At 39.2% G+C, this 22,957-nt stretch overlaps 1 protein-coding gene across 2 annotated transcripts in view; it reads right to left on the reverse strand.

The window, feature by feature from the left end:
- The window catches only part of GPR158 (G protein-coupled receptor 158), a 194,448-nt gene that overhangs the window by 165,727 nt on the left and 5,764 nt on the right, over positions 1–22,957 (reverse strand). For both annotated transcript variants that reach the window (XM_062633560.1, XM_062633559.1), the window contains exon 2: positions 12,599–12,704. In XM_062633560.1, coding sequence (XP_062489544.1) covers positions 12,599–12,704 — 106 coding nt within the window. The remainder of the gene's footprint in view (positions 1–12,598; positions 12,705–22,957) is intronic.

Below are 22,957 nucleotides of genomic sequence, written 5' to 3' on the forward strand. Positions count from 1 at the left end.
TTTGAATACAGCCTATTTGATTGCAAACTTTCCAACCTTGATTTACATTTGCTTGTGGAACATTTACTTTCAGGGTAATAAACATGTCTGTATACCTTACATCTGTGATGTAGAACCCATCACACATTTTCCTGGTACAAGCGGGCGTTTTTGGGGAAGAGTTCTTAGCACTGGTCTCCATAAAAAGGAGAGCAACTCTGGCACAAGGCATCATGTTACAGAACACATCCTCATTGTCATCTCTCCTGAACAGGTTATGTGAGGGGCCCTTCCTGTGAAGATTAGATAGTGCCTCAACATTCAGGACCATCAGATCTGAAATGTCTGTTAATGGCATTTTGACAGAGACAAGAGAAAGCAATTCTTTGTGAGAAAGGGGAACAGATAAAAACAACACTGTTTTGAAGGAGTGCTGAAAAAGTACTCATTTTGGAATCTACATTGTAAATATTTTTATATGCTTTGACAACTCATCATTCCAATAGGTAATCTTTACCTTTCAGTCAGAGCACAGTATCTCGGGTCAACTCTCACAAAATCAGTGTTAGCAGTGGTTTACTTTATACAGGTAGGGAGAAAAAGAGAAAAAGACAAAGTTTATTAAGCCTGAAGCCTGCCGTTCTGAACCAGGACTTTTTCCTTACAATGCCTGCCCACAGTGCTTTGAGGTGAATGTGCAAACTGTGCAAGCTGCTTTAAAATAGTTGTGCTCTTTCTTTAAAAACCTGTTTTCTTCTGCATAAAGACTGTCACTATGAGGCTCCACACTTCATGTATCTATCCTGAACAAGATTCACTTAGTTCATACCTGTAGCTTTTCCTCTCCAAAGCCAAACTGGCAGTCTCAGGCAAGCATCCAAAATCTAGTAGTTATTTTCTTTCTTATAGTCTATTTTCAGGGAGAGAGAAATGTGACCAGTCCAGTGGTGCTCCCCACAAGGCTCTCAGGTTGCTATAGCATACCAGTGCATTGCTTCATTTCTCTCAACAAGACACAATGGGGAAAATACGTAAGACTAATTCTGTAACTGAAATGTAGCAGGATATTTAAGAAGGCACAAAGAAAATAGTTAGAGGCTGACTGGACATCTTTCCTTAATTTTCATTACAGAAACAAGCTGAATTTGAATTAGGCTTTTAACTGTCTAACAAGTTACTAAGTCTGAGGAAGATTCATGAAGGAAAAAAGGTTTCTTCTGTTATTCTATTTTTGTTCAGCTGTGCCAAGAGTTTTCATACATATGAGCAGAACTGGTTCAAAATAGAAATGGTGGCTGATTTGGCAAGTCAAATGCTGCCATTTCTGCATTTTCACCACTCATGCTTTCCCAGTACCCACCTGAAGCCACACATCCTGCACCAGCCTTTGCTCTACACTCTAGTAACCAGGAGTTTTAAGCAACCACATTAGCTCCTGTTGTCTTGAAATTCATGACTAGCAGTAACATTTTAAAACTTTACAGAAGTTCTGGGTGGTTTTCCCACACACAGTGTGCTGTTACTGGCAAAAACTTCACAAATATGAGTGGCTGAAGCAAAACAGAAAACAGTTCTAAAGGAAAAGGCTCTCAAAATGGGTTAGACTAAAAATTGTACAGGATTGTTGCTAAATTATCTGGGTTTGAAAGACTCTCCACCAATTTGGTTTAGAAAAAGACATCAAAGGCAGTGAGGCATTTACTGTGTTTCAAAAAACATTCATTAACTGAAAGAATAACAGGACCAAAGGTACATATGATGAAATGATCCAGAGCTCCTATGATTTTATTGACTGTATTTTAAGTCAAAGAGGAGTATTAGACCACAGCGCTCCAAACAAAACACCTCTGCCTGGATCCCAGCAGCTACTAAAGACTGAATAGCTACTAAAGGTCTTCCAGAAATATATATGGTCTGTATTTGAAAACCAGAGAGAGATGTTGGACCATTTGGATTTTCATAATTAACAGTGCAAGTATCACCACTCTACAAAGCATTTGCATTCATTGTCATCAGGGCAATATAACATATACAAATGCCTAATTATACCATCAGCCACCCAGCCTCCTCAATGGCCCTTTATCAGACAGCAGAAGGAATTTCATACAGATAAAGAGGAAGGCCCATGTCCAAGGGAGAGTGCAGCAGTCTTCTTCCCTGCCTGCATAAGCATTTGCACACTTGTACAGTACTCAAGTGTCCGCTGGTTTCAAAAACCACTTCAATCCAATACATTCCACCATATTTGCTAGAAGCACTACATGAGCTGGTAAAAAAAAAACCACAAAAATAATAGGAAGAGAGTAATAGATCAGAAATACAGCTAGAAAGGAAAGCTGAAACTCCAAAGCATTTCACTGAAGAGTCACTTTATAGAGGAGAAAAACCAAAAAGCAGATTTATGGCACAAGCTGGCGCACACAAATAGCTTCATTTACATTTGCATACTTCCCCATACCAAGAATACAATATAAAACTAAGGCTAGGCTAAGCTTTATTTCTTTAAAGTAAGATGCAGAATCAAGAGCACAAATTTATACAGTTTCTGGAATTGCTGGTTTTGGGGTTTGATTTTTATTGGTCCACCTCCTCCCCCAAAAAAAAGCATAACGTGGATTTGGCAGGCGGGGAGAAGGTAAGAGGGAAAGAGTCTGACTGTCCCAATTATGACACTGTATCAAAAGGCAAAAATAATTATGGGTAAAATCCAAGACAGCCAAATAGCCCCAGGGTCCCACTGCACCAGGCACTAAACAGAGTGAGATTTCACCTCCACTCAAAGACATCTCCAGTGAAAGAAAACATTAAAAACACATCACTACAGTGGTGGCTGTTAATACAAAGCTGCTTCTTGAGAGGTAAAATATGACCACTGGGAAGTCTGCAGTCATTCCAAAAAATGAAGGGAAATGCCACTAGTAAGGTAAGTGGTTACTTCATTTCAGGAAATAAAAGGGTTCTTTCAAAAAGAGGAAGCAGAAACTGAAGACATTTTTTTTAACCTGCACAGAGGTGCTCCAGAAATCAGAATGAATGCCTGACAGAAACCAGTCTGACCTCAACAATTTGGACCATGTCCACAGAGCTATACTTAAAGTGAGTATGTTGCTTGTACTGATGGTTAAATTAAACAAGATCAATAGTACCTGAGAAGGTGATGAAGGGAGAATGATCCAATGAATGGTGTGCTGATTAGCCTTTGTTACAAGAGGGAAGAACATATCCCATTTGCTTTCATTCTCCATCCAAGATCTAAAATGCCTCATTACAGAGAATACTCCAAAAAGCTGGTCATAGAACAAAGCACAACAGGGGCTCTGAGGGCCAGCACAACAGGTCAGCAGCTCCACACATCTTTGCAGAGATCACAGATTACTGCTTCTGTTCTTCCGGATCAAACAAGGATTGAAATCACATTAGTGAGAACTGTCTGCATGGTCCAGACTGAAACACCAGTTCTTAATGGAAAGCTATTGCTATGAAACCACACAGCTATGGAACATCTGAATGGATAACTATAAACATACTGACATTTGCATCTCAAAATTATTCATTACTTAATCAAGGCAAGAAATAATATGGGGGGAGGGGAAATACCCAAGGACTGTTCTTTGTAACTGTGTTTATATCTTTGGAGATAACAAACGGAATGGAATAAGAGCACAGAGTCAAATGTTCTGTGTTTGCAATTGACAACCGAGACCCTACTTCACTGTAAATAAAAGTTAATGTTAACAGTGTTATGTAACTCTAAGTAAACTCTTACTAAGGTAAGTATTTAGCTGTTGTACAGAACTTTTCCTTTTCAAGCCCTCCTCCTTCTTCCATGGCTCTTCTCCTGACAGGACACTGAAGCTTGTAGCTGTAGCTTAAACGTAGTAGCCTTTTGCAACCATAGCATCTCCCTGACATACATGGTGCTTCACACTTGTAACAAAATATCCTCTTATAATGTATTATTTTGTTAAGCCATAATAGAAAGCAGCTAGAATAATCCATTGATGCATAATTAAAATCAACTCTCAATCACCTATGGAAATGAAACATAACTGAGATAAGCACTAAATCTATAAAACAATTCTTTAAGTGTCTTAATGAGTAATACTTCATTAAAATTGCTTTTTAGGATTATGCAGAGTATGCAGCAGTAAAGCAATCCCCTTGAAAGCAATAATTATTATGGAGTCCTATCTTGCAAGAAAACTCAACTTTAAAATTAAACTTCATTCCATTATCAAGAAAAAGTTTTTCACAAAACTACTCCAAGAAGAGTCATATCGGGATGATTGGAGCACTTCAGACATTTATTTCAAACGAGCATCCTATTAGTTATCCATATAAAAATTCTGTATAATTGAAATACCAGGAAATGCCTCCTTCAGCTATTGTAATGCAGTATTCACTTTGAAGGGCGCTGGAACAATATGAATTCAGGAGTTTAAGCTCTTCAGGGCAAATGTTTGCCCTCACCTGCTTAAAACCAATTTCTGCCATGTCTTGTACATATTGGAATATAAAGATATTTTATTGTGCCTTGTAAAAGTTTACAAGTTCTGGAGTGCTGCTTTATTTGACTCCCTTTCTTGGATGACAGACAAGCTGTTCTGGCTGAGCTAAAAAAACACAGGGGTATAAGATATGATTAGCGATGGAACTGGGCAAATGATATCAAAAGTTTCTAAACTGCTCAAGAGGGAAAGGGGACATTTTTGGTGTGCCTGTGACTGGTAGAGAGGCTTCTAGAATCGCTCAAATGTTATCACCAAGCCATTTTCCATTATCATAAGACTTTGTCAAAATGTCTTTATCTCATTTTCCCCCCATAAGAAAGCATTAAAATTAATGCACATTTTAAGTATATGTTTTTTTAGTATTTAGAATGATATCATTTCATAGGGCAGCTCTCCAAAATACACACTTACATACTTCCAAATGAACTTTTTAATGTTAGCTCAGGAATATGCGCTGCTGGTGTTGGTTTCACTCCATTTCAGGATGAAAACAAGAACTGAAATGTCAATTTCAAACAAGCCAATAACAGCTTACTGAATAGCCTTAGCAAATCTCTAAGACAGTATCCTATACATTGCAGACCAATTTCCCCTACTTAGAAAACTCACATTTGATAATGCAGGGTATGTTCCCCAAATAAATCCCACTAACACATCTATATTACAGATCTTTACCCCTTTCAAAGCTTTAATCATTAGATACTTAGATAAATAAAGAGATACATACATTTCAACCCTAGCGTAGCAGAGAAAGCCTGATCCTGCTGCAAGAAAAATAGTGCAGTATTACAAATACAAAATTGTTTTTTCTCTACAGTAATATCTACTTTTCCTCATCATCTCTTGCAAATAAAGGAGAAATCAGATAGTAAATATTTATCTTAAGATGTTGAGAAGTATTTTTTCTTCAGTACTTAACTCACTGAAAAAAAGAGTAAAACCTTGAAGGAGCAGAGTAAGAAAGAAAAGCAGTAATACAGTGAAGCTCAATAATGGCTTATAAACTATCCAAAACATAAAGAAAAGAAATAAAGATTAAAAAACAAATGTTCTGCGTTCCCATCTTACTACTGGTGCTTAATATATTCATGACCTAAAACAGCACAGGATGACAAAGCAATGAAGAAACACATTAGATATCAAGTACAATAGGAAAGACTATAGCAAAGAGAAATGCCTAGGAAACCAGCCCCTGCTCCTTGAATGGATGACCCAAGAGTCACCAGTTTATAGTACTGGCAAATGCAAACTAGATGAATAAAATTAATTGCAGGGATTTGAACAAAAGCATTGGTAAACCAAAAGCAATTTTTTTTTCATTGGCAAAAAAAAAAAAACATTCACCGCCTACCAGAAGTCACCAACAAAAATAATGGTATTTGAATGTCTAGTGCTATAAAACTGTGCTCCAAAAATAAAACTAAATGAGCATGTTTCCATTAAGGCTATTACCATGACTCAGTACATAGCTTTGAGTATGAAGATTCAGCAGCTATTCTCTCTAGTTTTTCAGCTCGGGATTTTTAATATGTTTTCAATCTAATTTTAATTTGCTAGAGAAAGAGAGGAACGAACTTTCTTCTCAAGGCTGATTTAAACTTGTCTCTTGTGCAGGTATCACGAAGTACAAAAAAAAAGGCAACATTTGCTACATTTAATAAAAGCTTTTTTAAAATAAAGGCAAACCATTTTTTCCCAAGTGGTTTACTGTTTCTCAAGTCCATGTTTTTCCAACAAAAATTGTTAACTGCAGAATACGTGCATGAGCAGAATTTTCATATTTTATCAGCCAAAAAACCCCTCTGCAGTATGTTGCTTGAGTAAGCAAATAGCTAAATATGCAAGTCAGGAATGGAGTCTGCACAGATCATAGGATGCTGGTGTCCTTTGCAATGACAGCAAGTGCAGCAACAGTGCGTTCAGCTAAAAGGAGATTAGGCGCCTTCATTTTTTACCAGAAAGCTATCACAAATCAATATCATTGAAAATTAAGAAAAATATAATAAACAACACTGTGAAGCTGGCTGGAAATAGGTTTCAAAAATATATCAGGCTGCTTAACTCTTATCTGAAGCATAAGGTGGGTGCATGCTGTAATGCACCCTGAAAACTCATTCTGAAGATGATCCAGCCTGGGCCTGGCTAGAGCACATCAGGACTCCTTTTCAGGTCAAATGTTCAGCGCATCATTCTGCAGAAACCAAACTGTGGAGAGGATAATTTACATGCCTGGAGATACTACCTCAATTTGAGCCAGGTTTAGAGATGATAATTTTACCTCTGTATCGCAGCTGTAATATGGGGGTAACAGTCTTTATATTACTGCACAATATATGGGACTACTTGCATATCTTCTAAGATATCAATTCTTTAGCGTGAGGTGTCCCTGCCCATGACAGGGGGGTTGGAACTAGATGATCTTAAGGTCCTTTCCAACCCTAACTATTCTATGATTCTATAGGATGGACCAGAAGCTTTGACACTGAAATGTAGTATATTTACCCAATTGTGCTTAATGCTACTAGGGACATTCTTCAGACATGGCACAGTCCTCCAAATGTAGCGATGACAAATTAAAGTCCACACCAAAGCTGCACTCTATTTATGCCTAGGTCTGATACAGCGACTGCCACTTCACTCTGAGAAAGGTAACTCACAGCCATGTCCAGCCTGGCTACAGTGCCCAGGCTCCTTGCTGCAAGGTTTTCTGTGGCTTCCAACAGACCCTGATATTCCTTTTCTTGCCCCAGCCTGCCAGTTTCTCAGTCTCTCCCCATGGAAGAGCTTTTTCCCTATGCCCATTCCCCTCTCTGTGACTTCCCCTTTGCTCCCATCAGGTATATTTTGTCCATGTCCCCGTCCGTCCGTGTGTCCCCCCGTTGTCCCCTGTCCCCCCCGTGTCCCTCCCCCCCCCCCCCCCAGCTAACTCAACTTCTTGGGCCTCACCTCTTTCCTTCCCAAACACAATGGGGAGAACCACCAGTTCAGCTAATAGGTGATGCCTAACAGGATGCTCTGTCCAGCAGAGAAATATCTGAAAGATCTGAAAGCTGGTTACTGATGCAATGCTGTCATCGCCTGTCAACTGCAAGAGAAACCAAATACCTTCTTGCTATTTTCATTCTCGTCAAACAGCATCATTCAGCCAATCATCTACTGTTTCTCATTTCTTAACTCTGTGGGAAGGAAAACAGTAGCAAATAGAACTGACCTGGATTAATTGAAATGCTCAAGTTAACACTGCTAACTAGGATGAAAGGAATTGTTGGAAATATTTTCTTTGAGGAAAATACTGATAACCAAAATTAGCTCCTGCAAAACTGAGGCATTTAAAATCTTTGTCTAAAAAGGCAAAGATGCTGTAGCTAAGCAACCTCACTCTTCCCTAAACTGAAAGTTGGTTTTCATAGCACCTTGTTTATCACTGAAAGCTCTGACAAACCACCACCCTGTTTTATGTAATTTTATGTAATGTCTGGGGGAGTGCCAGATTAGATCTGGTATACTGTCAAAGGGACTTTTCCCATGAACGCAGATGATGGCAAGGTTATTTTTAAAATGGCATTCAAAATGTTCTTTTGTCTACTGCATGTTCTTCAAATACACTGAGTTGTGCAAGCAGCCATCAGAGAATAGATATGCCTTTCTACTTTTGGAGTCAAGAATCACGGGCTACATTTTCTTTATCTGTGTACTGAAATAAGATGCTCCCCTTTCTGGTTCAGATTGCTACTTCAGCACAGGATTTGATATAGCATATAGTATTTGTATTCTGCCACTAAAGATCTTGTTCTCTTCTAAGAGAAAATGTATTCTGATGTATGCTCTCTACCTTGGTTTGGGTACTTCTCTTGCCCTACCTTGGATATAATCTGTAACTCTAAGGATGATGATTATTTCCAAGGTAGAAGTTAACTGTATTGTGTAGATCCTGTTCACTCAGTTTAAATCAAACAGCTTTCTTTTAACTTTTTTCTCATTCTGACTGCATTTTTCCTAATGGATAGGACAGAAAAATAAATGCAAGTAATAAGCAAAACTAATGATACTGGATATGACCCACTGGGTTATGACTTGGGATGCTTATCTCTCCTCATGCTTCCCCTCCCAGAGTATGAGTATTAGCAGCCTTTTCACAGTTTGACAAGGGTATTGGAAAGCATCTGTCCAGCCTCTGCCTTCCCCTTTTTTGGTAGTCTGTCTGTAACACTACATACAGTACAATAAAATATGATGGTCCCAAATGTTTTGCTAAACAGAAAAAGAACAGATTTTGGCTGTACTGCTCATCTGTTTTCTTTTCTCAATTGGTTTTGTGTTTGTGCAGAGTACACACACACAGAGTAGGCCTATGCATCTTCCTACACAGATATACACACACTATATACAGAGAGCAATGAAGCTTTTCTGTTTACTCTGCCTCTCTAATTCCCTCTAGATATTTTTGCATACTGTCATTTGTGGAATACTGTTGAAAAGCAAAGGGATGTCAGCTAAACCTGCCTCGCATTGCAAGCTATTGGCAGCCTTACTGAGGATGGGGGAACAGTGTGGAGTCCGCTGCCATTTTTCACAGACTGATGCTGCTGGTTGGAAGCATTTGATTCAGTGGGCTTCAGACTCTCCTCAGCCTTGATTTTATGTTGGTGTCTCAACAAGGACTCCAAAGTTGTTACTAAAAGTGCAAGCAGGTGCTGCCACCATGTATGAGGAAGTAATCTATTTAAAAAAAAAAAAATGTATATTAGAAGGTTTTAAAGAGGGCAAAAACCACACATTTTCTTACAGCATAACCAGCCTTGCCTGTACAATGAAATTAATTTGGATTTGTTATAGGGTAACTATATTTTTTTCAATGTTTGTTAATTTCAAAGTTATCTGCATCATTTTGTTCTCTACCCAATTCATTTTGGTTATCTCTAACTCTGCAGATATTACCCACCTCATCTATTATAGTCCACATCTTTTGCTCATGTATCTTTTCAGGGAAACTGTTGACTATTTGGGTGTCAAATTAGAGAGGGCAAGAAGGAGAATGCAATTCTGTGCTTCACAGGTCAAGAAAAGACAACCTGGCCTCTTTTTGGCTAATATAATTAAAGGGGGTGGGGGGGGGGGTGGGGGGGTGGGAATCAGAACTGAAAGACTTCAGCCACTGCTACAGTATGACTTTCCTGTGTAAAGTCTCACCTAACTTCCTGCCCAAACAGACTGGGCAGTTTCTATTCATCCTGAGTTTGAAGGAGGGCACTCTAGATCTCCCAGTTCATTTAGGCTGCTGTGAAATCAGGGATATATGGTCCTGTGCACAAAACAGAACAAATCTGGAAAAAAAAATATGACTGTATTAGGAATTTAGGTCATTAACTTAAAATGGGGAATCTAAAGTTCCCACTGCTTGCACCTAAATCTAAGGACACACAAAATCTAAGGAAAGAAAGACTATGTCTAAGTATTCTGTGCCTGACCCTAATATTCTTTAATTCCCCAATCACACACTATTTTTCTTTCAAGCAAGGACTAGCACTACAACTATTCCATCTCATAATCAGGTTACTCTTGATGACGATCCAAAACTAAATCTCCATGGCACAGTTAGCATCATCTCCTAATGATTCTGTGCCTCAGCACATGTACTTTCAACAACCACCTCTTTATTTCCTAACAGAAGTTGGGTCCCACCCATTCCTTCCTTTTTTCTGTCTAGCACACTTAGACCACTGGTTTATCACATGTTTACATCCACTGTGACATACCTCCATCTCCCTCCTTTCAACTGATTTTTATTTAGAAGATAAACACTTCAAGACAGCACAGAAAGTAGGAAGATGTCTTGCCATGTGCCTAGTAGATTTTAGCCATTATAAAATTAACTGAAATGTAAGACAAAGCAAGGAAGCATTTTAGTAACCCATAAGTTGTTTTTCCTCCCTCTTGTCCATTCTCTAAGTCACTCCTTTCTCCTTCATCTGTCATTTGCTATATTTTCATAGTGTTAGGGAAGAAGGGAGTTGACTATTTAAAATATGGAGCTTTATGCCTTAGATTTAATGACACTGGCTGCCCAGCCATGTAGTATGGGCTATGCAGTATACAGACTCAGCACCAAATCAGAAGTTCCCTATAGCAAAAGGCTTACAAGTCACTGGAAAGGCTATGCTGCACTAGTCATCTAAAAAACTAAAGAGAGAAAGGAGGATCTAACTTCAGCAGAACTGGAAATCCAGAGATCTCCATTCTCTTCCTTAACCTGCTGGAAAGAGACTTTGCAATCTGGAACAGAGCATTCCAGCATCAGCAGGTATTTCTGTATCTGCCTCTAAGAAGATAAAAGAGAGAATGGGGAATATCATTTCATTAGCATTTACGAGGCAAACTATGTGGAAAGCATTGTCATACAACTACATAATTTACCCTTATTCTACAGGGTAAATTCCAATGAAGCCACATGTGAAAAGCAGCATATGGGTCCTGCTTGTAAAGAAGTCCCTATCAGTCTGAGCTCTCTTAAAGTGGTGACCATAAGGCAAAAAGAAAGCTTCTCTACAGATTGTTCCCAGCAAATCCCCATCCATACAGTCACTGTAATTAAGCAAGGAGTCTCATCCTCTTCAAGTGCAATAAAGAAAGACACTCCCTGCTTGCAACTTCCATTAGGAGGAGATTTGTATTACCTATATATCCTCTTAGCCATGAAAGCATTGGTGATTTAACACTCTAATAAAGTGCCATGGAGAAGGAAGAACAGCTGGTAGGTTTTTGCTCTACATACAAGTTGAAAAGCCAGTCATAAAGTGACATTCATTTCCTTACCTATGTTAACACCTTAAGGTGTAAACATGAGGCAGCTGCATACACAGTATCACTCATTAAAGAACTTCTGCCCTAGGACGCATTTTAATTCCTTTTTGCATGCCAAGAATTCTTAAGGACTACAGCATCACAGTAAGCTTATTTAAACAAATACAGGCAACTGGCCAGTATGAAAAATAAAACCTCCTTTGTAATATCAGCAAACATCGTGCTTCCTATTGCTTCACGAAACAGCATTGCTTGAGCAGAGCCAGCTTTACAACACCACACCCCAGAATCCCAACATGAAAAATTGATCTGTAATTTGAATTCAGAAGTTTAAAAAAAAAACAACAACAAAACATGCCACCACATTTTCAGAAATATTTAAAATTAATCTTGGATAAAGACTACTCAATTCCTCATTTCAAGTTTATTGTAAGGAGAATAAAAAAAAATACCAAAGAGGAGGTTTACAAAATTTTCAAGTTCTTCTTGAGCAAAAATGCAAGTAGGTGAATGCATCAAAACCAACTCTTTTTCCTAAATTTAGATTTGTCTTTGATAAATTGGCACAGGAGTGCATGAGGTACCTTCTCTCACAGAAAATAAATGGGTGTCTTCGAAAAAGACATCATATGCCAGAATAAAAATAAAAACCATTGAATGCATTTTGGTTTAAAGTTACATTGAACAAATACAACTAGCCAGGCTGAATGATCTATGATATGCCGACAGAAGGAGCCAGACACAGACCTTCAAAAGAAAGGGGAAGCAGGAAGGAGCTGAACAGAAACATTTAGTCAGCTCAGTCAAAATGTCGGCATTCCTATTAAGAACTAAATACAGTATCCAAATCTGCCTGTTATTCTGTATCTTTCTACCAAAAGCCCATGTATTTCTGAACAACTATTATTAGCATTTGAGATACTTTTACTGTATTTCACAAGGCAGTCCAGTCAAAAGTGACACTGACATTAAAAGCCTATTTTGATTTTGACTGCAAAATAACTGTTTGACTTGCAAGCAGAACTTCCATCAATCATTCCACTGGTAATATTCTTTTTTCCTCATACCTGTGATTTCTGCACAATAACTTCGCTTCTGTTTTATCAGGAATATGAATGCCAATACTCCTGAAATGCAGGCACTCCTGAAACTCATGCATACCATAATGCATTGCACAGAAAGATCTTTTCAGTCTGCAAACCACAGTTAAAGTCCATAAAACAGATAGCATTTATACTACAGAAAATTATTCATACTGGAGAGACTTGTTCTTGAAGTGTAGCTCAGTCCCTTAGGGACAGACATACCTCAGAATTGTTGAGATGACACCTGTGCGTCCCCGAGAACCACCCCTCACTCGAACACTGGTCAATGTCCACCTTCTGCAGATTGATGTCCACTTTGACAACACCTCTGAAAACACAGAAAAACAGCCTTGAACACAGCAGCTACAGAAACAGGTTTAAATTTTATGATGCTGTAACCTGAAAAGTGGAACTACCCTTTTCTTCAAAATACAGAATTTCATATAATGGTTTGGGTTGGAAGGGACATTAAAGATCATATAGTTCCAACCCCCCTGACATTGGCAGGGAAACCTTCCACTAGACCAGGTTGCTCAAAGCCCCATCCAACCTGGCCTTGAACACTGCCAGGGATGGGCAGCCACAACTTCTCTGGGCAACCTGTGCCAGCATCTCACCACCCTCACAGTAAAGAGCTTCTTCATAATATCTTAACCGAAATCTCCCCTCTTTCAGTTTAAAGCCATTCCCACTTATTCGATCCCTACATGCCCTTGTAAAAAAAAGACCCTCTCCAGCTTTCTTGCAGGGCCCCTTTAGGTCCTGGAAGGCTGCTCTAGGGTCTCCCCTGAGACCTGGTATAACTCCCATCAGAAGGTCAGCACAAGCCAAGAGTAGGCCATTGAGGTCTGTGAAATTCCCCAAAGAAAAAATGTTTCCTAACACACAAGCCCTAAAGGACTGTCTGAACTGTGTTAGCTCTATGCCAAGAACATTCAAGTTTTCATCGTTTCCCTCAAATCTGTTTGAATGAAAAGCTAACAATCTGATTTCAAAGCCAACACTATATAAAAACATCTCAGAAATCACAAGAAAAAAAAGCTGTAAGACTGCAGCTGTATATTTTTAAAAAGCCTTCAAAATTTTCATTATTCTAAAATAACCTCCACAATTACTTTGTATGTAGAATATTCATAGCATCATTTTGTGAGAACACACATTTTGACTGCTTCACTGCTGTCTAGCTTAGCAGAAACATCACTATGCAGCTCCTGGTAGTTAGATCAACACATGGAGTCACTCATAATGAATGCTCTTTACCAATTTCTTAAGTCTAGGTTACCATTCCTTTTAAGCCAACCATTTCAGCCACTCCAGACAAAAGTTTCTATTCCCAGTCTAAACTTCCACAACTACAAACACCCTTTCACACTGTGGACTACCAAAGGCATGACCCAACCTCTATCTCAAGAATACATCATTCGCCTCAAACCATATTTTGTCTTTTAATTAAAGCTCAGTGTATACAGAACAATAATAGTAATGGAACTACAGAGCCATATATCTGAGAGAGACCACTTGTGAACAAAACCAGAACAGGAACAGGAGTGAGCTTGATCAAAACCGAGGACACTATTGCTCCCTCATGCCTGGCCCCAGTACAACCAAGCGCAAAGTGTCCGTAACAACTATATTTAGGCATTCTTTTTCAGACATGCTGTACAGTCATTGGAAAAAAAAAACAAACACACAAGCACATCATTTAAGTGATCTGAAGAAGAATGCATTAGGAAGTTATGTAGGATTACCAGTAGGAAGTTACACAGTATAGGTGCACTTCATGCCAGTCCATCTCCTGCCTAGAATCTAAGTAATCTTATGCTGGGCATACTTAGAAACTATGTGAAATATTTAAGTGCTGGCTCTAGCAAGTTCAGTTTGAAATAGCACACATCATGCTTCTTAGAATATTCAGAAATATTTTTAGTTTACAGCTCTGTGCCTTTCCACTCTTGTTTTGAACAAGAGCTTCTCCAGGGAGTGCCAAAATCACACTTCCCCCCCCCAGTGAAATGTTTTTTGGTTTTTGGTTGTTTTGGTTTTGTTTGGGTTTTTTTTGATGTTTTCTGGGTTTGTTGGGTTTTTGTGGGTTTTTTTGGGGGGGAGGCTGTTGTTTTTTTGGGGGGGGGGTCTTTTGGGGGGAAGGGAGTGTTTGTTTTTTCCCCCCCTTGATGGTTCCAGGTGACCAATGACTTCAGGAGAAAAATCTGCCATAATATACAAGCTTATCTTAATCTGATAACTGGCTATCTGTCTCAGATGCGCTTAGAAACAGAAGCGACTAATTCCTCATCTGGTCACATGCAGACCCCACCAGATAGGGTTTCTAATTTTCTGGACCTTTCTGAGCATAAATATTACTGTGGGGGCTGAGACAAGACCTGTGCTGCAAGTGCATCATAGAATGCTTAGGGTCAGAAGAGAATAATCTCACTGTGGCTGCTTAAAAGCACAAAGCAGGTAGTGGGACCAGGACCAACAGTACTCCTTGCTCTCCTAGTTCATGTTATACACAAAGCAACTTGCCAAGGCGGTCCAAAGCATTAGCACCATTCTGACTGCACTAAAGAAATCAGTTTATACAGGAGGAAAAAGTGATGATTCATCCTGATTAGGACTGCAACAGACTTTCAAGCACCTTAAGGAAATGGGTCTTTATTTTCTTTACAAAGAAAGCTTTTCCCTTGTGTACATTTTAACTGGTAGGACAGGAAACTCCATTTTCCCTCTACAAATATTTCTGCCAAGAGAGGTACAGACTGCAAATCAAGGGTAAACTAATCACTGCTAGCAGAGGAAAAACACCTTAAGACTTTGGTGTGGGGTATCAACAGCAGGCCCTGCAGAAGCACAGTGTTAGTACAAAGGGATATAAAAATTTCCAAAAGAAAACTTACCTAGAGGTCACTTGTAAGAGAGACAACAGATACAAGCCAGAGGAATTACGGACGGTACACACACTGAGCAAGCATTAAGGTATGGTCTTGTACCAGACATGCTGCGGTCTGAGGAATTAGTGGCACGTTCTAGTGGGCAAAAGGCAGAAAGCAGAATAGCATCCTAATGCCCAGAGCCACATACTGGAAAGAAAGGAAAGGTACTTCCAGATTTTTCACATTAGAACTGATTAAATAGCTTGCATCCTTTGAAAACTCTTTGATATGATTATTTTGTTCAAAACATATGTGGAAATCAGATTTATATAGCAGCTGTCACCTCTTGTGATCACCTTGTCCACCCAACCACCTGCCCAAAGCAGGCTCAGTTCAGTTGGGTTTTTTAGTACCTCCAACAATGGAGGCTTCACCACCTCTGGGAAACTTGATCTAGTGTCTGACCACCCTCAGAGCGTCAAAATAAGTTTTCTGATGTCTAAATGCAATTTCTTGTATTTCTTTCTGTACTTTCACCAACTGCCCCTGAAAAGAGACTAGCTCTGTCTACTTTACACTTTTCCCTCAGGTATTTACACACATGTGTAAGAACTCCCTGGAGCCTTATCTTCTCCAGGCTGAACAGTCCCAGCTCACTCGGCCTTCTTGCCTGTCAGCTGCTCCAGTCTTTAACCATCTTTGTCAACTTGCAGTAGGCTAGCTCCAGTACATCCATGTCTCTGGGACTGAGGGGCCCAGAAGTGGACAAGCATCCACCACACCTCCACACCCCCCCTATCAGGCTGGACAAAGAGGAAGGATCACTTCCCTCAACCCATCAGCAATGCTCTTCCTCTCACAGCCCAAGAGACCATCAGTCTTCTTTGATGCAAACACACACTGGTGATTCATGCTAAATTGGTGCCCACCAGGACCACAAAACAAAAATGTTAAACATAACCAGCTCCAGTATCAACCCCTGGGTTGCACCAATAGTAACTGGCCTCCAGCTGGACTCTAGTCATCTATACACAAAAGGCTACTCGGTTAGTTAAACACTATTTCCCCTTCAGAAACCACTGATAAACTCCCAATCATATCCTTCATGTGTTTCAAAGTGGTTTTCAGGAAGGTTTGTTCCATTGCCTTCCTAGGGACTGAAGTGAAGCTGATCAGCCTTGAAGTTCTTGGAAGACATGAAGTACCTTGGCCTTTTCTACATCCTCTGTCAAAGTCCACTGCACCACTCAGCAGCAGACCCACATTCTCCCTAGTTCCCTTGCTGCCCTTCATATCCCTCACCAGATTCAGCCCCATATGGGCTTTGGTTTCCCTAACCACACCCTGACATAGAATCACAGAAACAGAATCATTTAGGTTGGAAAACACCCTTAAGATCATAGAATCCAAGCATTAACCCAGCACTGCCAAGTCCATCATTAAACCATGTCCCTAAACACCACATCTACACCCCTTCTAAATACCTCCAGTGATGGTGACACCACCACTTCCCTCAGCACCCTGTTGCCATATTCAACAACCCTTTTGGTGAAGAAATTTCTCTTAGTATCTGACCTAAACCTCCACTGGTGAAACTTGATGCCATTTCCTATCATCCTATTGCTTATAACTCAGGTGAAGAGACCAACACCCACCTCACTACAACCTCATTTCAGATAGTTGTAGATAGTAATAAAGTCTCCCGCCAGCCTCATCTTCTCCAGGCTGAGTTCCCTCAGCCATTCCTCATCAGACTTGTGCTCTAGACACTTCAGCAGCTTCATTGCCCTTCTCTGGACCCGCTCCAATACCTCAACACCTTCCTTGTAGTGAGGAGCCAAAAACTGAACACAGTATTCAAGGTGCTGCCCCGCCAGTGCTAAGTTCAATTCCCTAGTTCTGCTGGGCACACTACTTCCAATATAAGATGCTCGTGTTCACAGTCATAGTCATGCTCAGACCATGTCTCCTTATTCTTCCTGGATGACCTGACCCCGCTTCCATTTCTTATGCACTTTCATTTTATGCTTGAGTTTTGTCAGGAGTTCCCTGTTAAGCCATGCAGGAGGCCTGAAAAGCATCTAATTTAAAAACACTTTTACACTACTTCCTCCAGAAACAGTACAAAATTATTTCATTTACAACTAAGTGCATTCTACTTTTGCTTCTCTTGTGTTAAGATCTTTCTTACATGAATGTTTGCCTTCCACAAAACCCAGTCTTTATGAGCTCAAGACACAGATTTCTACTTACACTCTCCTGTCTGCACCTCTTCGGTAGCACGACCTCAACTTCTGATATGATTAAAGTTACCCTGTTTTTAACTTTCCTCAGAGCTTTATGAATTTATGGGGTGAAAAACCTACAGGAAAGAAATGCCATATAATCCTGCAGAAGGCATATGAAAACAATCTCTCCTGGCAGTTACAATCTACCATAGGCTTTCCATTTTTCAACCCAATGGTGTGTATTATTTTGTTTTCACTAGACCTCTGCAATTTATGTTCATGCTTCATGGCAATGTCACAGTTCTGCCAAGGTAGTAACAGGGTCTGCAACTACTTGTTGACATAATGCTTTCAAAAGAAAAGTTTCTTTAAGCATACATGTGGCATTTAGAGAACTGCATTCATTTGGGATGCTTTGCCATTTTAAAACACCACCTCAAACTTGTACCACACCGCTATTACACACAGAGTACACCAGCATGCTGATATATTTCTGAAATTCATCTGTGATTAATACAGTAGCTGGCACAGCCTGTTTGGCCACCCACATTTTCAGTTATTTTTTGATTCAGCACTCAGAAAACAGAACATATGGAAGAACACATCCTCCTAGAATATAGATGGACCAACTACCTGCAAGTGTTGCATTTACTGAATTAACTGGGAGTAATTGCAGCTCTGCTATCTTGAGAGAAGAGATCAAGACAAATATCAATGGCTTAAGAGTAGATTCAGCTTGTCTGCATAATACATTAATCCACACTGACAATGCTGTCTGGCTGAACCCAAGTCACGGTGATATGTTAATAACAATATTACTGGTAATTGTGTACCATCTTGCAAGTAAGTATATTGTTATAAGGAGATTAACATTTGTCCTCTGCCACAATTTTACAGTCCTTACACAAAAAGAAAAAAAAACCCAGATGCTTAAGGAGTGCACATTCAAGTCTAACATAGAGTTGGAAGAATTAACTGAATTCTACATAATAGACAATGATTCATGATGGCATCAAGGATTTTCTGTCAGGTCCAAGGTTTGATTTAAGAGGCTTTCACGTCTGTCTTAATTTCCAGTACCACTGTTTGTTGTCATGCTGTTTGCCTTGAAATCTGTGCCAGAAATTGATTTAAGCTTATTTTCCCAACCTACTAGCTATCTTGATAGTTTCAGTACTTATAATATTTCATTGTAACAATGTGTGGTAAAACCTGTATCTACAGAAGAATTTTTTTGCCTATACTGTTACATCATAAAAAAGCAGAAGGAGAATATTCTCTTTCCTCCCAGCCAGCTTAAGCCAGAACTGCACAGAATAGTAGCCTGCTGTCAAAAGTCAAAAACACAGCACTGCACCAGCAACTAAGAAGGAGAAAAACTGACTGCTACTGCTGAACCCAGGACACCTGCCAGCACTTACATGGTGATAAACAGTATCTTTGTCCTCTAGATGTTCAGAAGCTTTTTGGCACAGAGGTCATCACAGCTTAACTAAACAGGCACTCGAAGTTTGTCTTCTAAGTTTGTACACTTATGTTTGTGTTCGTAAGCACTGCACACAGCCATAATTAGGGTATAAGCCATGGCTGAAATTGACACCATCAACCAAATCTAAATGTCTGCCTAGATTCATGCTGCCATGATCACCCAGACCTCCATGCTGTCCTTCATAAGTCCTCCTTACCACAAAACAAGGAGATAAAAACCTAAATACTCTACAGCCATCCCAAATCTGCAAATGCCCACACTTCTAGGTAAACACACGCTGTAATTAGTATAGCAAATGTTTCCAGAGCAAGTATTTTTTTCTGACCGTTCTCATTTTGGAGGCTGATACTTTCAAGAATATTAATTTTCAAACAGTGCATACTACCTGACACCTGAGGCTCCTTTAGTGTATCATCAACTGAGCATCCCAGAATAAACCTGGTGTCAAATGCGCAAGTGACTTTCAGCCTCAAGTCTCACTGGCACAATCGGAAGCTTCTGCAGGTTTCTGCACCACTTAGGCATTTTTGAAACTATTACCTCTGCATATCCAGCCAGATTCACAAAAGGCCACTGGGACATTACATACAATGTGATTTTGACCTGGTCATGCAGTTACCACTAATTTCTTACTAATAGGACAGAGACAGACTTACCTAATTTCTCAGCGATAGCATGACTGCTGCTTTTAAGCACACATTTTCACAGGAGAACCAGCTTTCATTAAAAATAAATTTAACTGAAATGTAAGGTATATCTGTGTGGGCACATGAATTAGGATTCACCTGCAAAAACAAAAAGTCCCTCTAGGCCATTTGGAATAGTACTACAAAGACAGAATACTTAAAGACGTACCCTCTGCCTGAAGAATTATTTCAGATTGAAACCTGCCTTCAGATTTATGGCATGCAGTGCTGCCTCTCTGGGGATTTCCCTGCAGTTTAGTCAGAGAGCTTCCTAGGTAGAGCTTCCTGGCTTCCCCTGCTTTGAGGGACGATTTCTTTTTTTGCTTGACGATATTCAAGTTGCTGCTATCGTCTTAACTCTGCCACAAAGCATCACCTTATATAGGAATGCAAGGTGTCAGTGATGGTGGGGTACCACTTGCTCTAAATTTGCCCTATAAAAACAAAAAGTCTTGCAGCTAAATTCAAGCTATTTAGTAAGAAACGAGCATGGCTTTGTAATGCTGCCATTACTATCCACAGAGTCAAGGAGACAGGTAAAAGAAAGGGACCTCAAGGAACAGCATAGAAAGTGATCTAATAAAAGAGGCTGGGAATAGGAAAAGCTTTTGAATCAGAAGGATCCTACATGGGAGAGATGGCCTCAGCCTAACTATCTAATCTTCTAACAATGAAGACTTAGAGGTAACAAGTTAATTTTAAAAATGAAAAGTGGAAACCAACATTAAAAAACAAAAAAAAATAATAAAGGAAAATGGCGCATCATAAACCTGGGCAAGGAACATACAAATCTACAAGAATGTAAGACAAAACCAAGACATTTTTAGAAGCAGCGTGTTAAAAGCTTAGGCTCTACTACTAAAAGGCTTTTCAATACCTCAGAAGAAGAAAGCCGGAAGTAGAACCTATAAGGCCAACAGACAACCAGGATATAAAAACTGCTTGCAGTAGAGACAGTCTTTTGCAGAAAAGAAATTATTTTCATCACTGCACACTTCAGAGCCAGGAAGGCTCCAACCTTTGCACAGCCTTAGAGTGTATCAATGTAACAAATGTCAGCTTTCACATGCAAGGACGTTAACAAGCTGGGCACCACAACTACCCCTTCTTTGTTCAGTGCATTCACAGATGACCACAAGTGGGTGACCAGTGACTTCATATAATTCTAAATCTGACACAGATAAGATGAACACTTTCCAAAGTATTTTTTTTTAATCACAAGAATCTTCATTAGATTAATGAAGTAAATTTAAAACCAGGAAGCCACTTTTTTTTTTCCAAACACTTATTTATATTATGGAAGCCAATGCCAAACCACATTGCAGAAGACAAAAAGGCTTAAAAGTGAATTAGGATCATAAAGGTCAATTAAAGCCATACTTACCATCAAGACTCAAGTCTGAAAAACTTCCTTTTTTATTGCTTATTTTTCATAAATGGGACAGATCCAAGATAAGAGAACTTGGCACTTCTGCTGCTCTTATGTTTTTCCCTAAGTACCTGGCAGAAGCTGCTTTTGGAGAGAAGGCTAGGTAAGTGCTTCATCTGGCTTAACACAGCAATACTTTTGTTCTTACCTTCAGGAACTTTTAATACTCTAACTCAGCCCACCTTCATGAATAGACAGAACAGGTGACAGTCCTGGAGCAGAATCTCAGATAGTAAGGATTGTCACGTGTCCATTCCTGTCAAAAAGACTTTCATAACCTGCTGCCCTGGAAGCCTTCCCCAAAGGGGGTGATGGCAGAGAACAGGAGTGAAAACAGCAGTTTGATCCAAAAAAAGTAGTTCCTTCTATGGCATCTTACCATGTACTACATAACTGTGGACATAAATGTAGTATGTGTTTCAATCTTCCAGTCATATTTAACTTCTTCTTTCAAAGACAAACTTCTGTTTCTCCAGTACTGAAGATAGCTGAACCATGTTTCTAAAAAAAAAATCCCTATTTAGTGTTCCTTTTGTTACACTGCCATCCAGTTTCCTATCTATCCATACAAAAAAGGCAGAAACATAATAGGTTGCTACAGAATACCTGAAACATGTTGGACATTTCTATATGCAGACAGTAAATATAGGAAGAGGTTTCTTCTCACCTCTTTCCAGGAATATAAAACCAAGACTTTCAGAAGTTCTAGGAAATAAGTTACTTTTATTTTTAAAACCTGTTCAAAATCCACCTACACCTTCAATCATTTTGTATAGGCCATGGCATGTTATAGAGATAAATGCCTCACCATTTAAAAATGTTTTTAGGATTATAAAACTAATGCATCATGTCACAAAAAAAAATAGAGCCTGTTTAAACAGTTAAAAACAATTTTCTTTCTGAGTTCAGTACTGAGACTAAAGGGAGATGGGGTGGGTGGGAAGACTAAAAAAAGAGGGCTAGAGGAAGAAATTAAGCCGTACTTGAAAGAAAAAAAAACAAAATGATTTTTACAAACTTTATGTCCATATTTGTAGTTCTTTCACCAAACAATTTAACAGCTATGAAATATTTAGCAGAAGATGAAATAATGTGTATTCCCTAAGAAATTACTTGTCACATATACTTCTACCTCCACAGTTTAATTTGCCTTCAATAATGTTTCCTTAACTAAGAGCCCCATTCACAACTAAGAGCCCCATTATGGCCTAATGCTGGAGTGGTCAGAGTCATTGTTAATGGTTCAGTGGAAATCACCACATTAGACTGCCTTTAGGGAAGAAACAGCTAAATTTAACTGTGCAATGAAGATTAAACTTTGCACTCCAAAACATTTCTCTAATAATTGAGAGAAGCAGCAAATGTCAGGAAGACAAAAAATATTAAGAGGTAACACTTGGTTCAGCCGTGCTTCAGAATGAAGTTATCAGCAAATGCTCCAGAACACATCATAGTTCAAAATGAAAATAATTTTTAAAAACCTTACCTTGTTTATAGCACACCTTTCTGCCAAAACAGCCATTATTCCATTGTGTTCTCACAAAAATCCTTTAAAGATATTGCAAATATTGCCTTGGATTTGGTGAAAAAAACTACCTGCCCTTGATGGAACATGGTGGAAGGGGAAAAAAAAAGTCCCTAAAAAATCCTAAAGGTATTCTGACCTCCTAGATGAAAAACAGCACAAGAACAATGACCAGTTCCCAAAATGTTGACATATTACAACACAACATTAAGGAAAATGAGAACAGCACACAAGAGAACACTTTGAACTACAAAAGCAGCAATTCATTCATCAGAGTTTTGGGATAATTGATGTCACTGCACAAGGCTGAAACACTGCACACAAACCTGACTAACCACATTCAAGAAATGC

Source organism: Pezoporus occidentalis, unplaced genomic scaffold (genome assembly GCF_034315485.1).
Source record: "Pezoporus occidentalis ecotype Australia unplaced genomic scaffold, CSIRO_AGI_Poc_V1 ctg40, whole genome shotgun sequence".
NCBI lineage: Eukaryota > Metazoa > Chordata > Aves > Psittaciformes > Psittacidae > Pezoporus > Pezoporus occidentalis.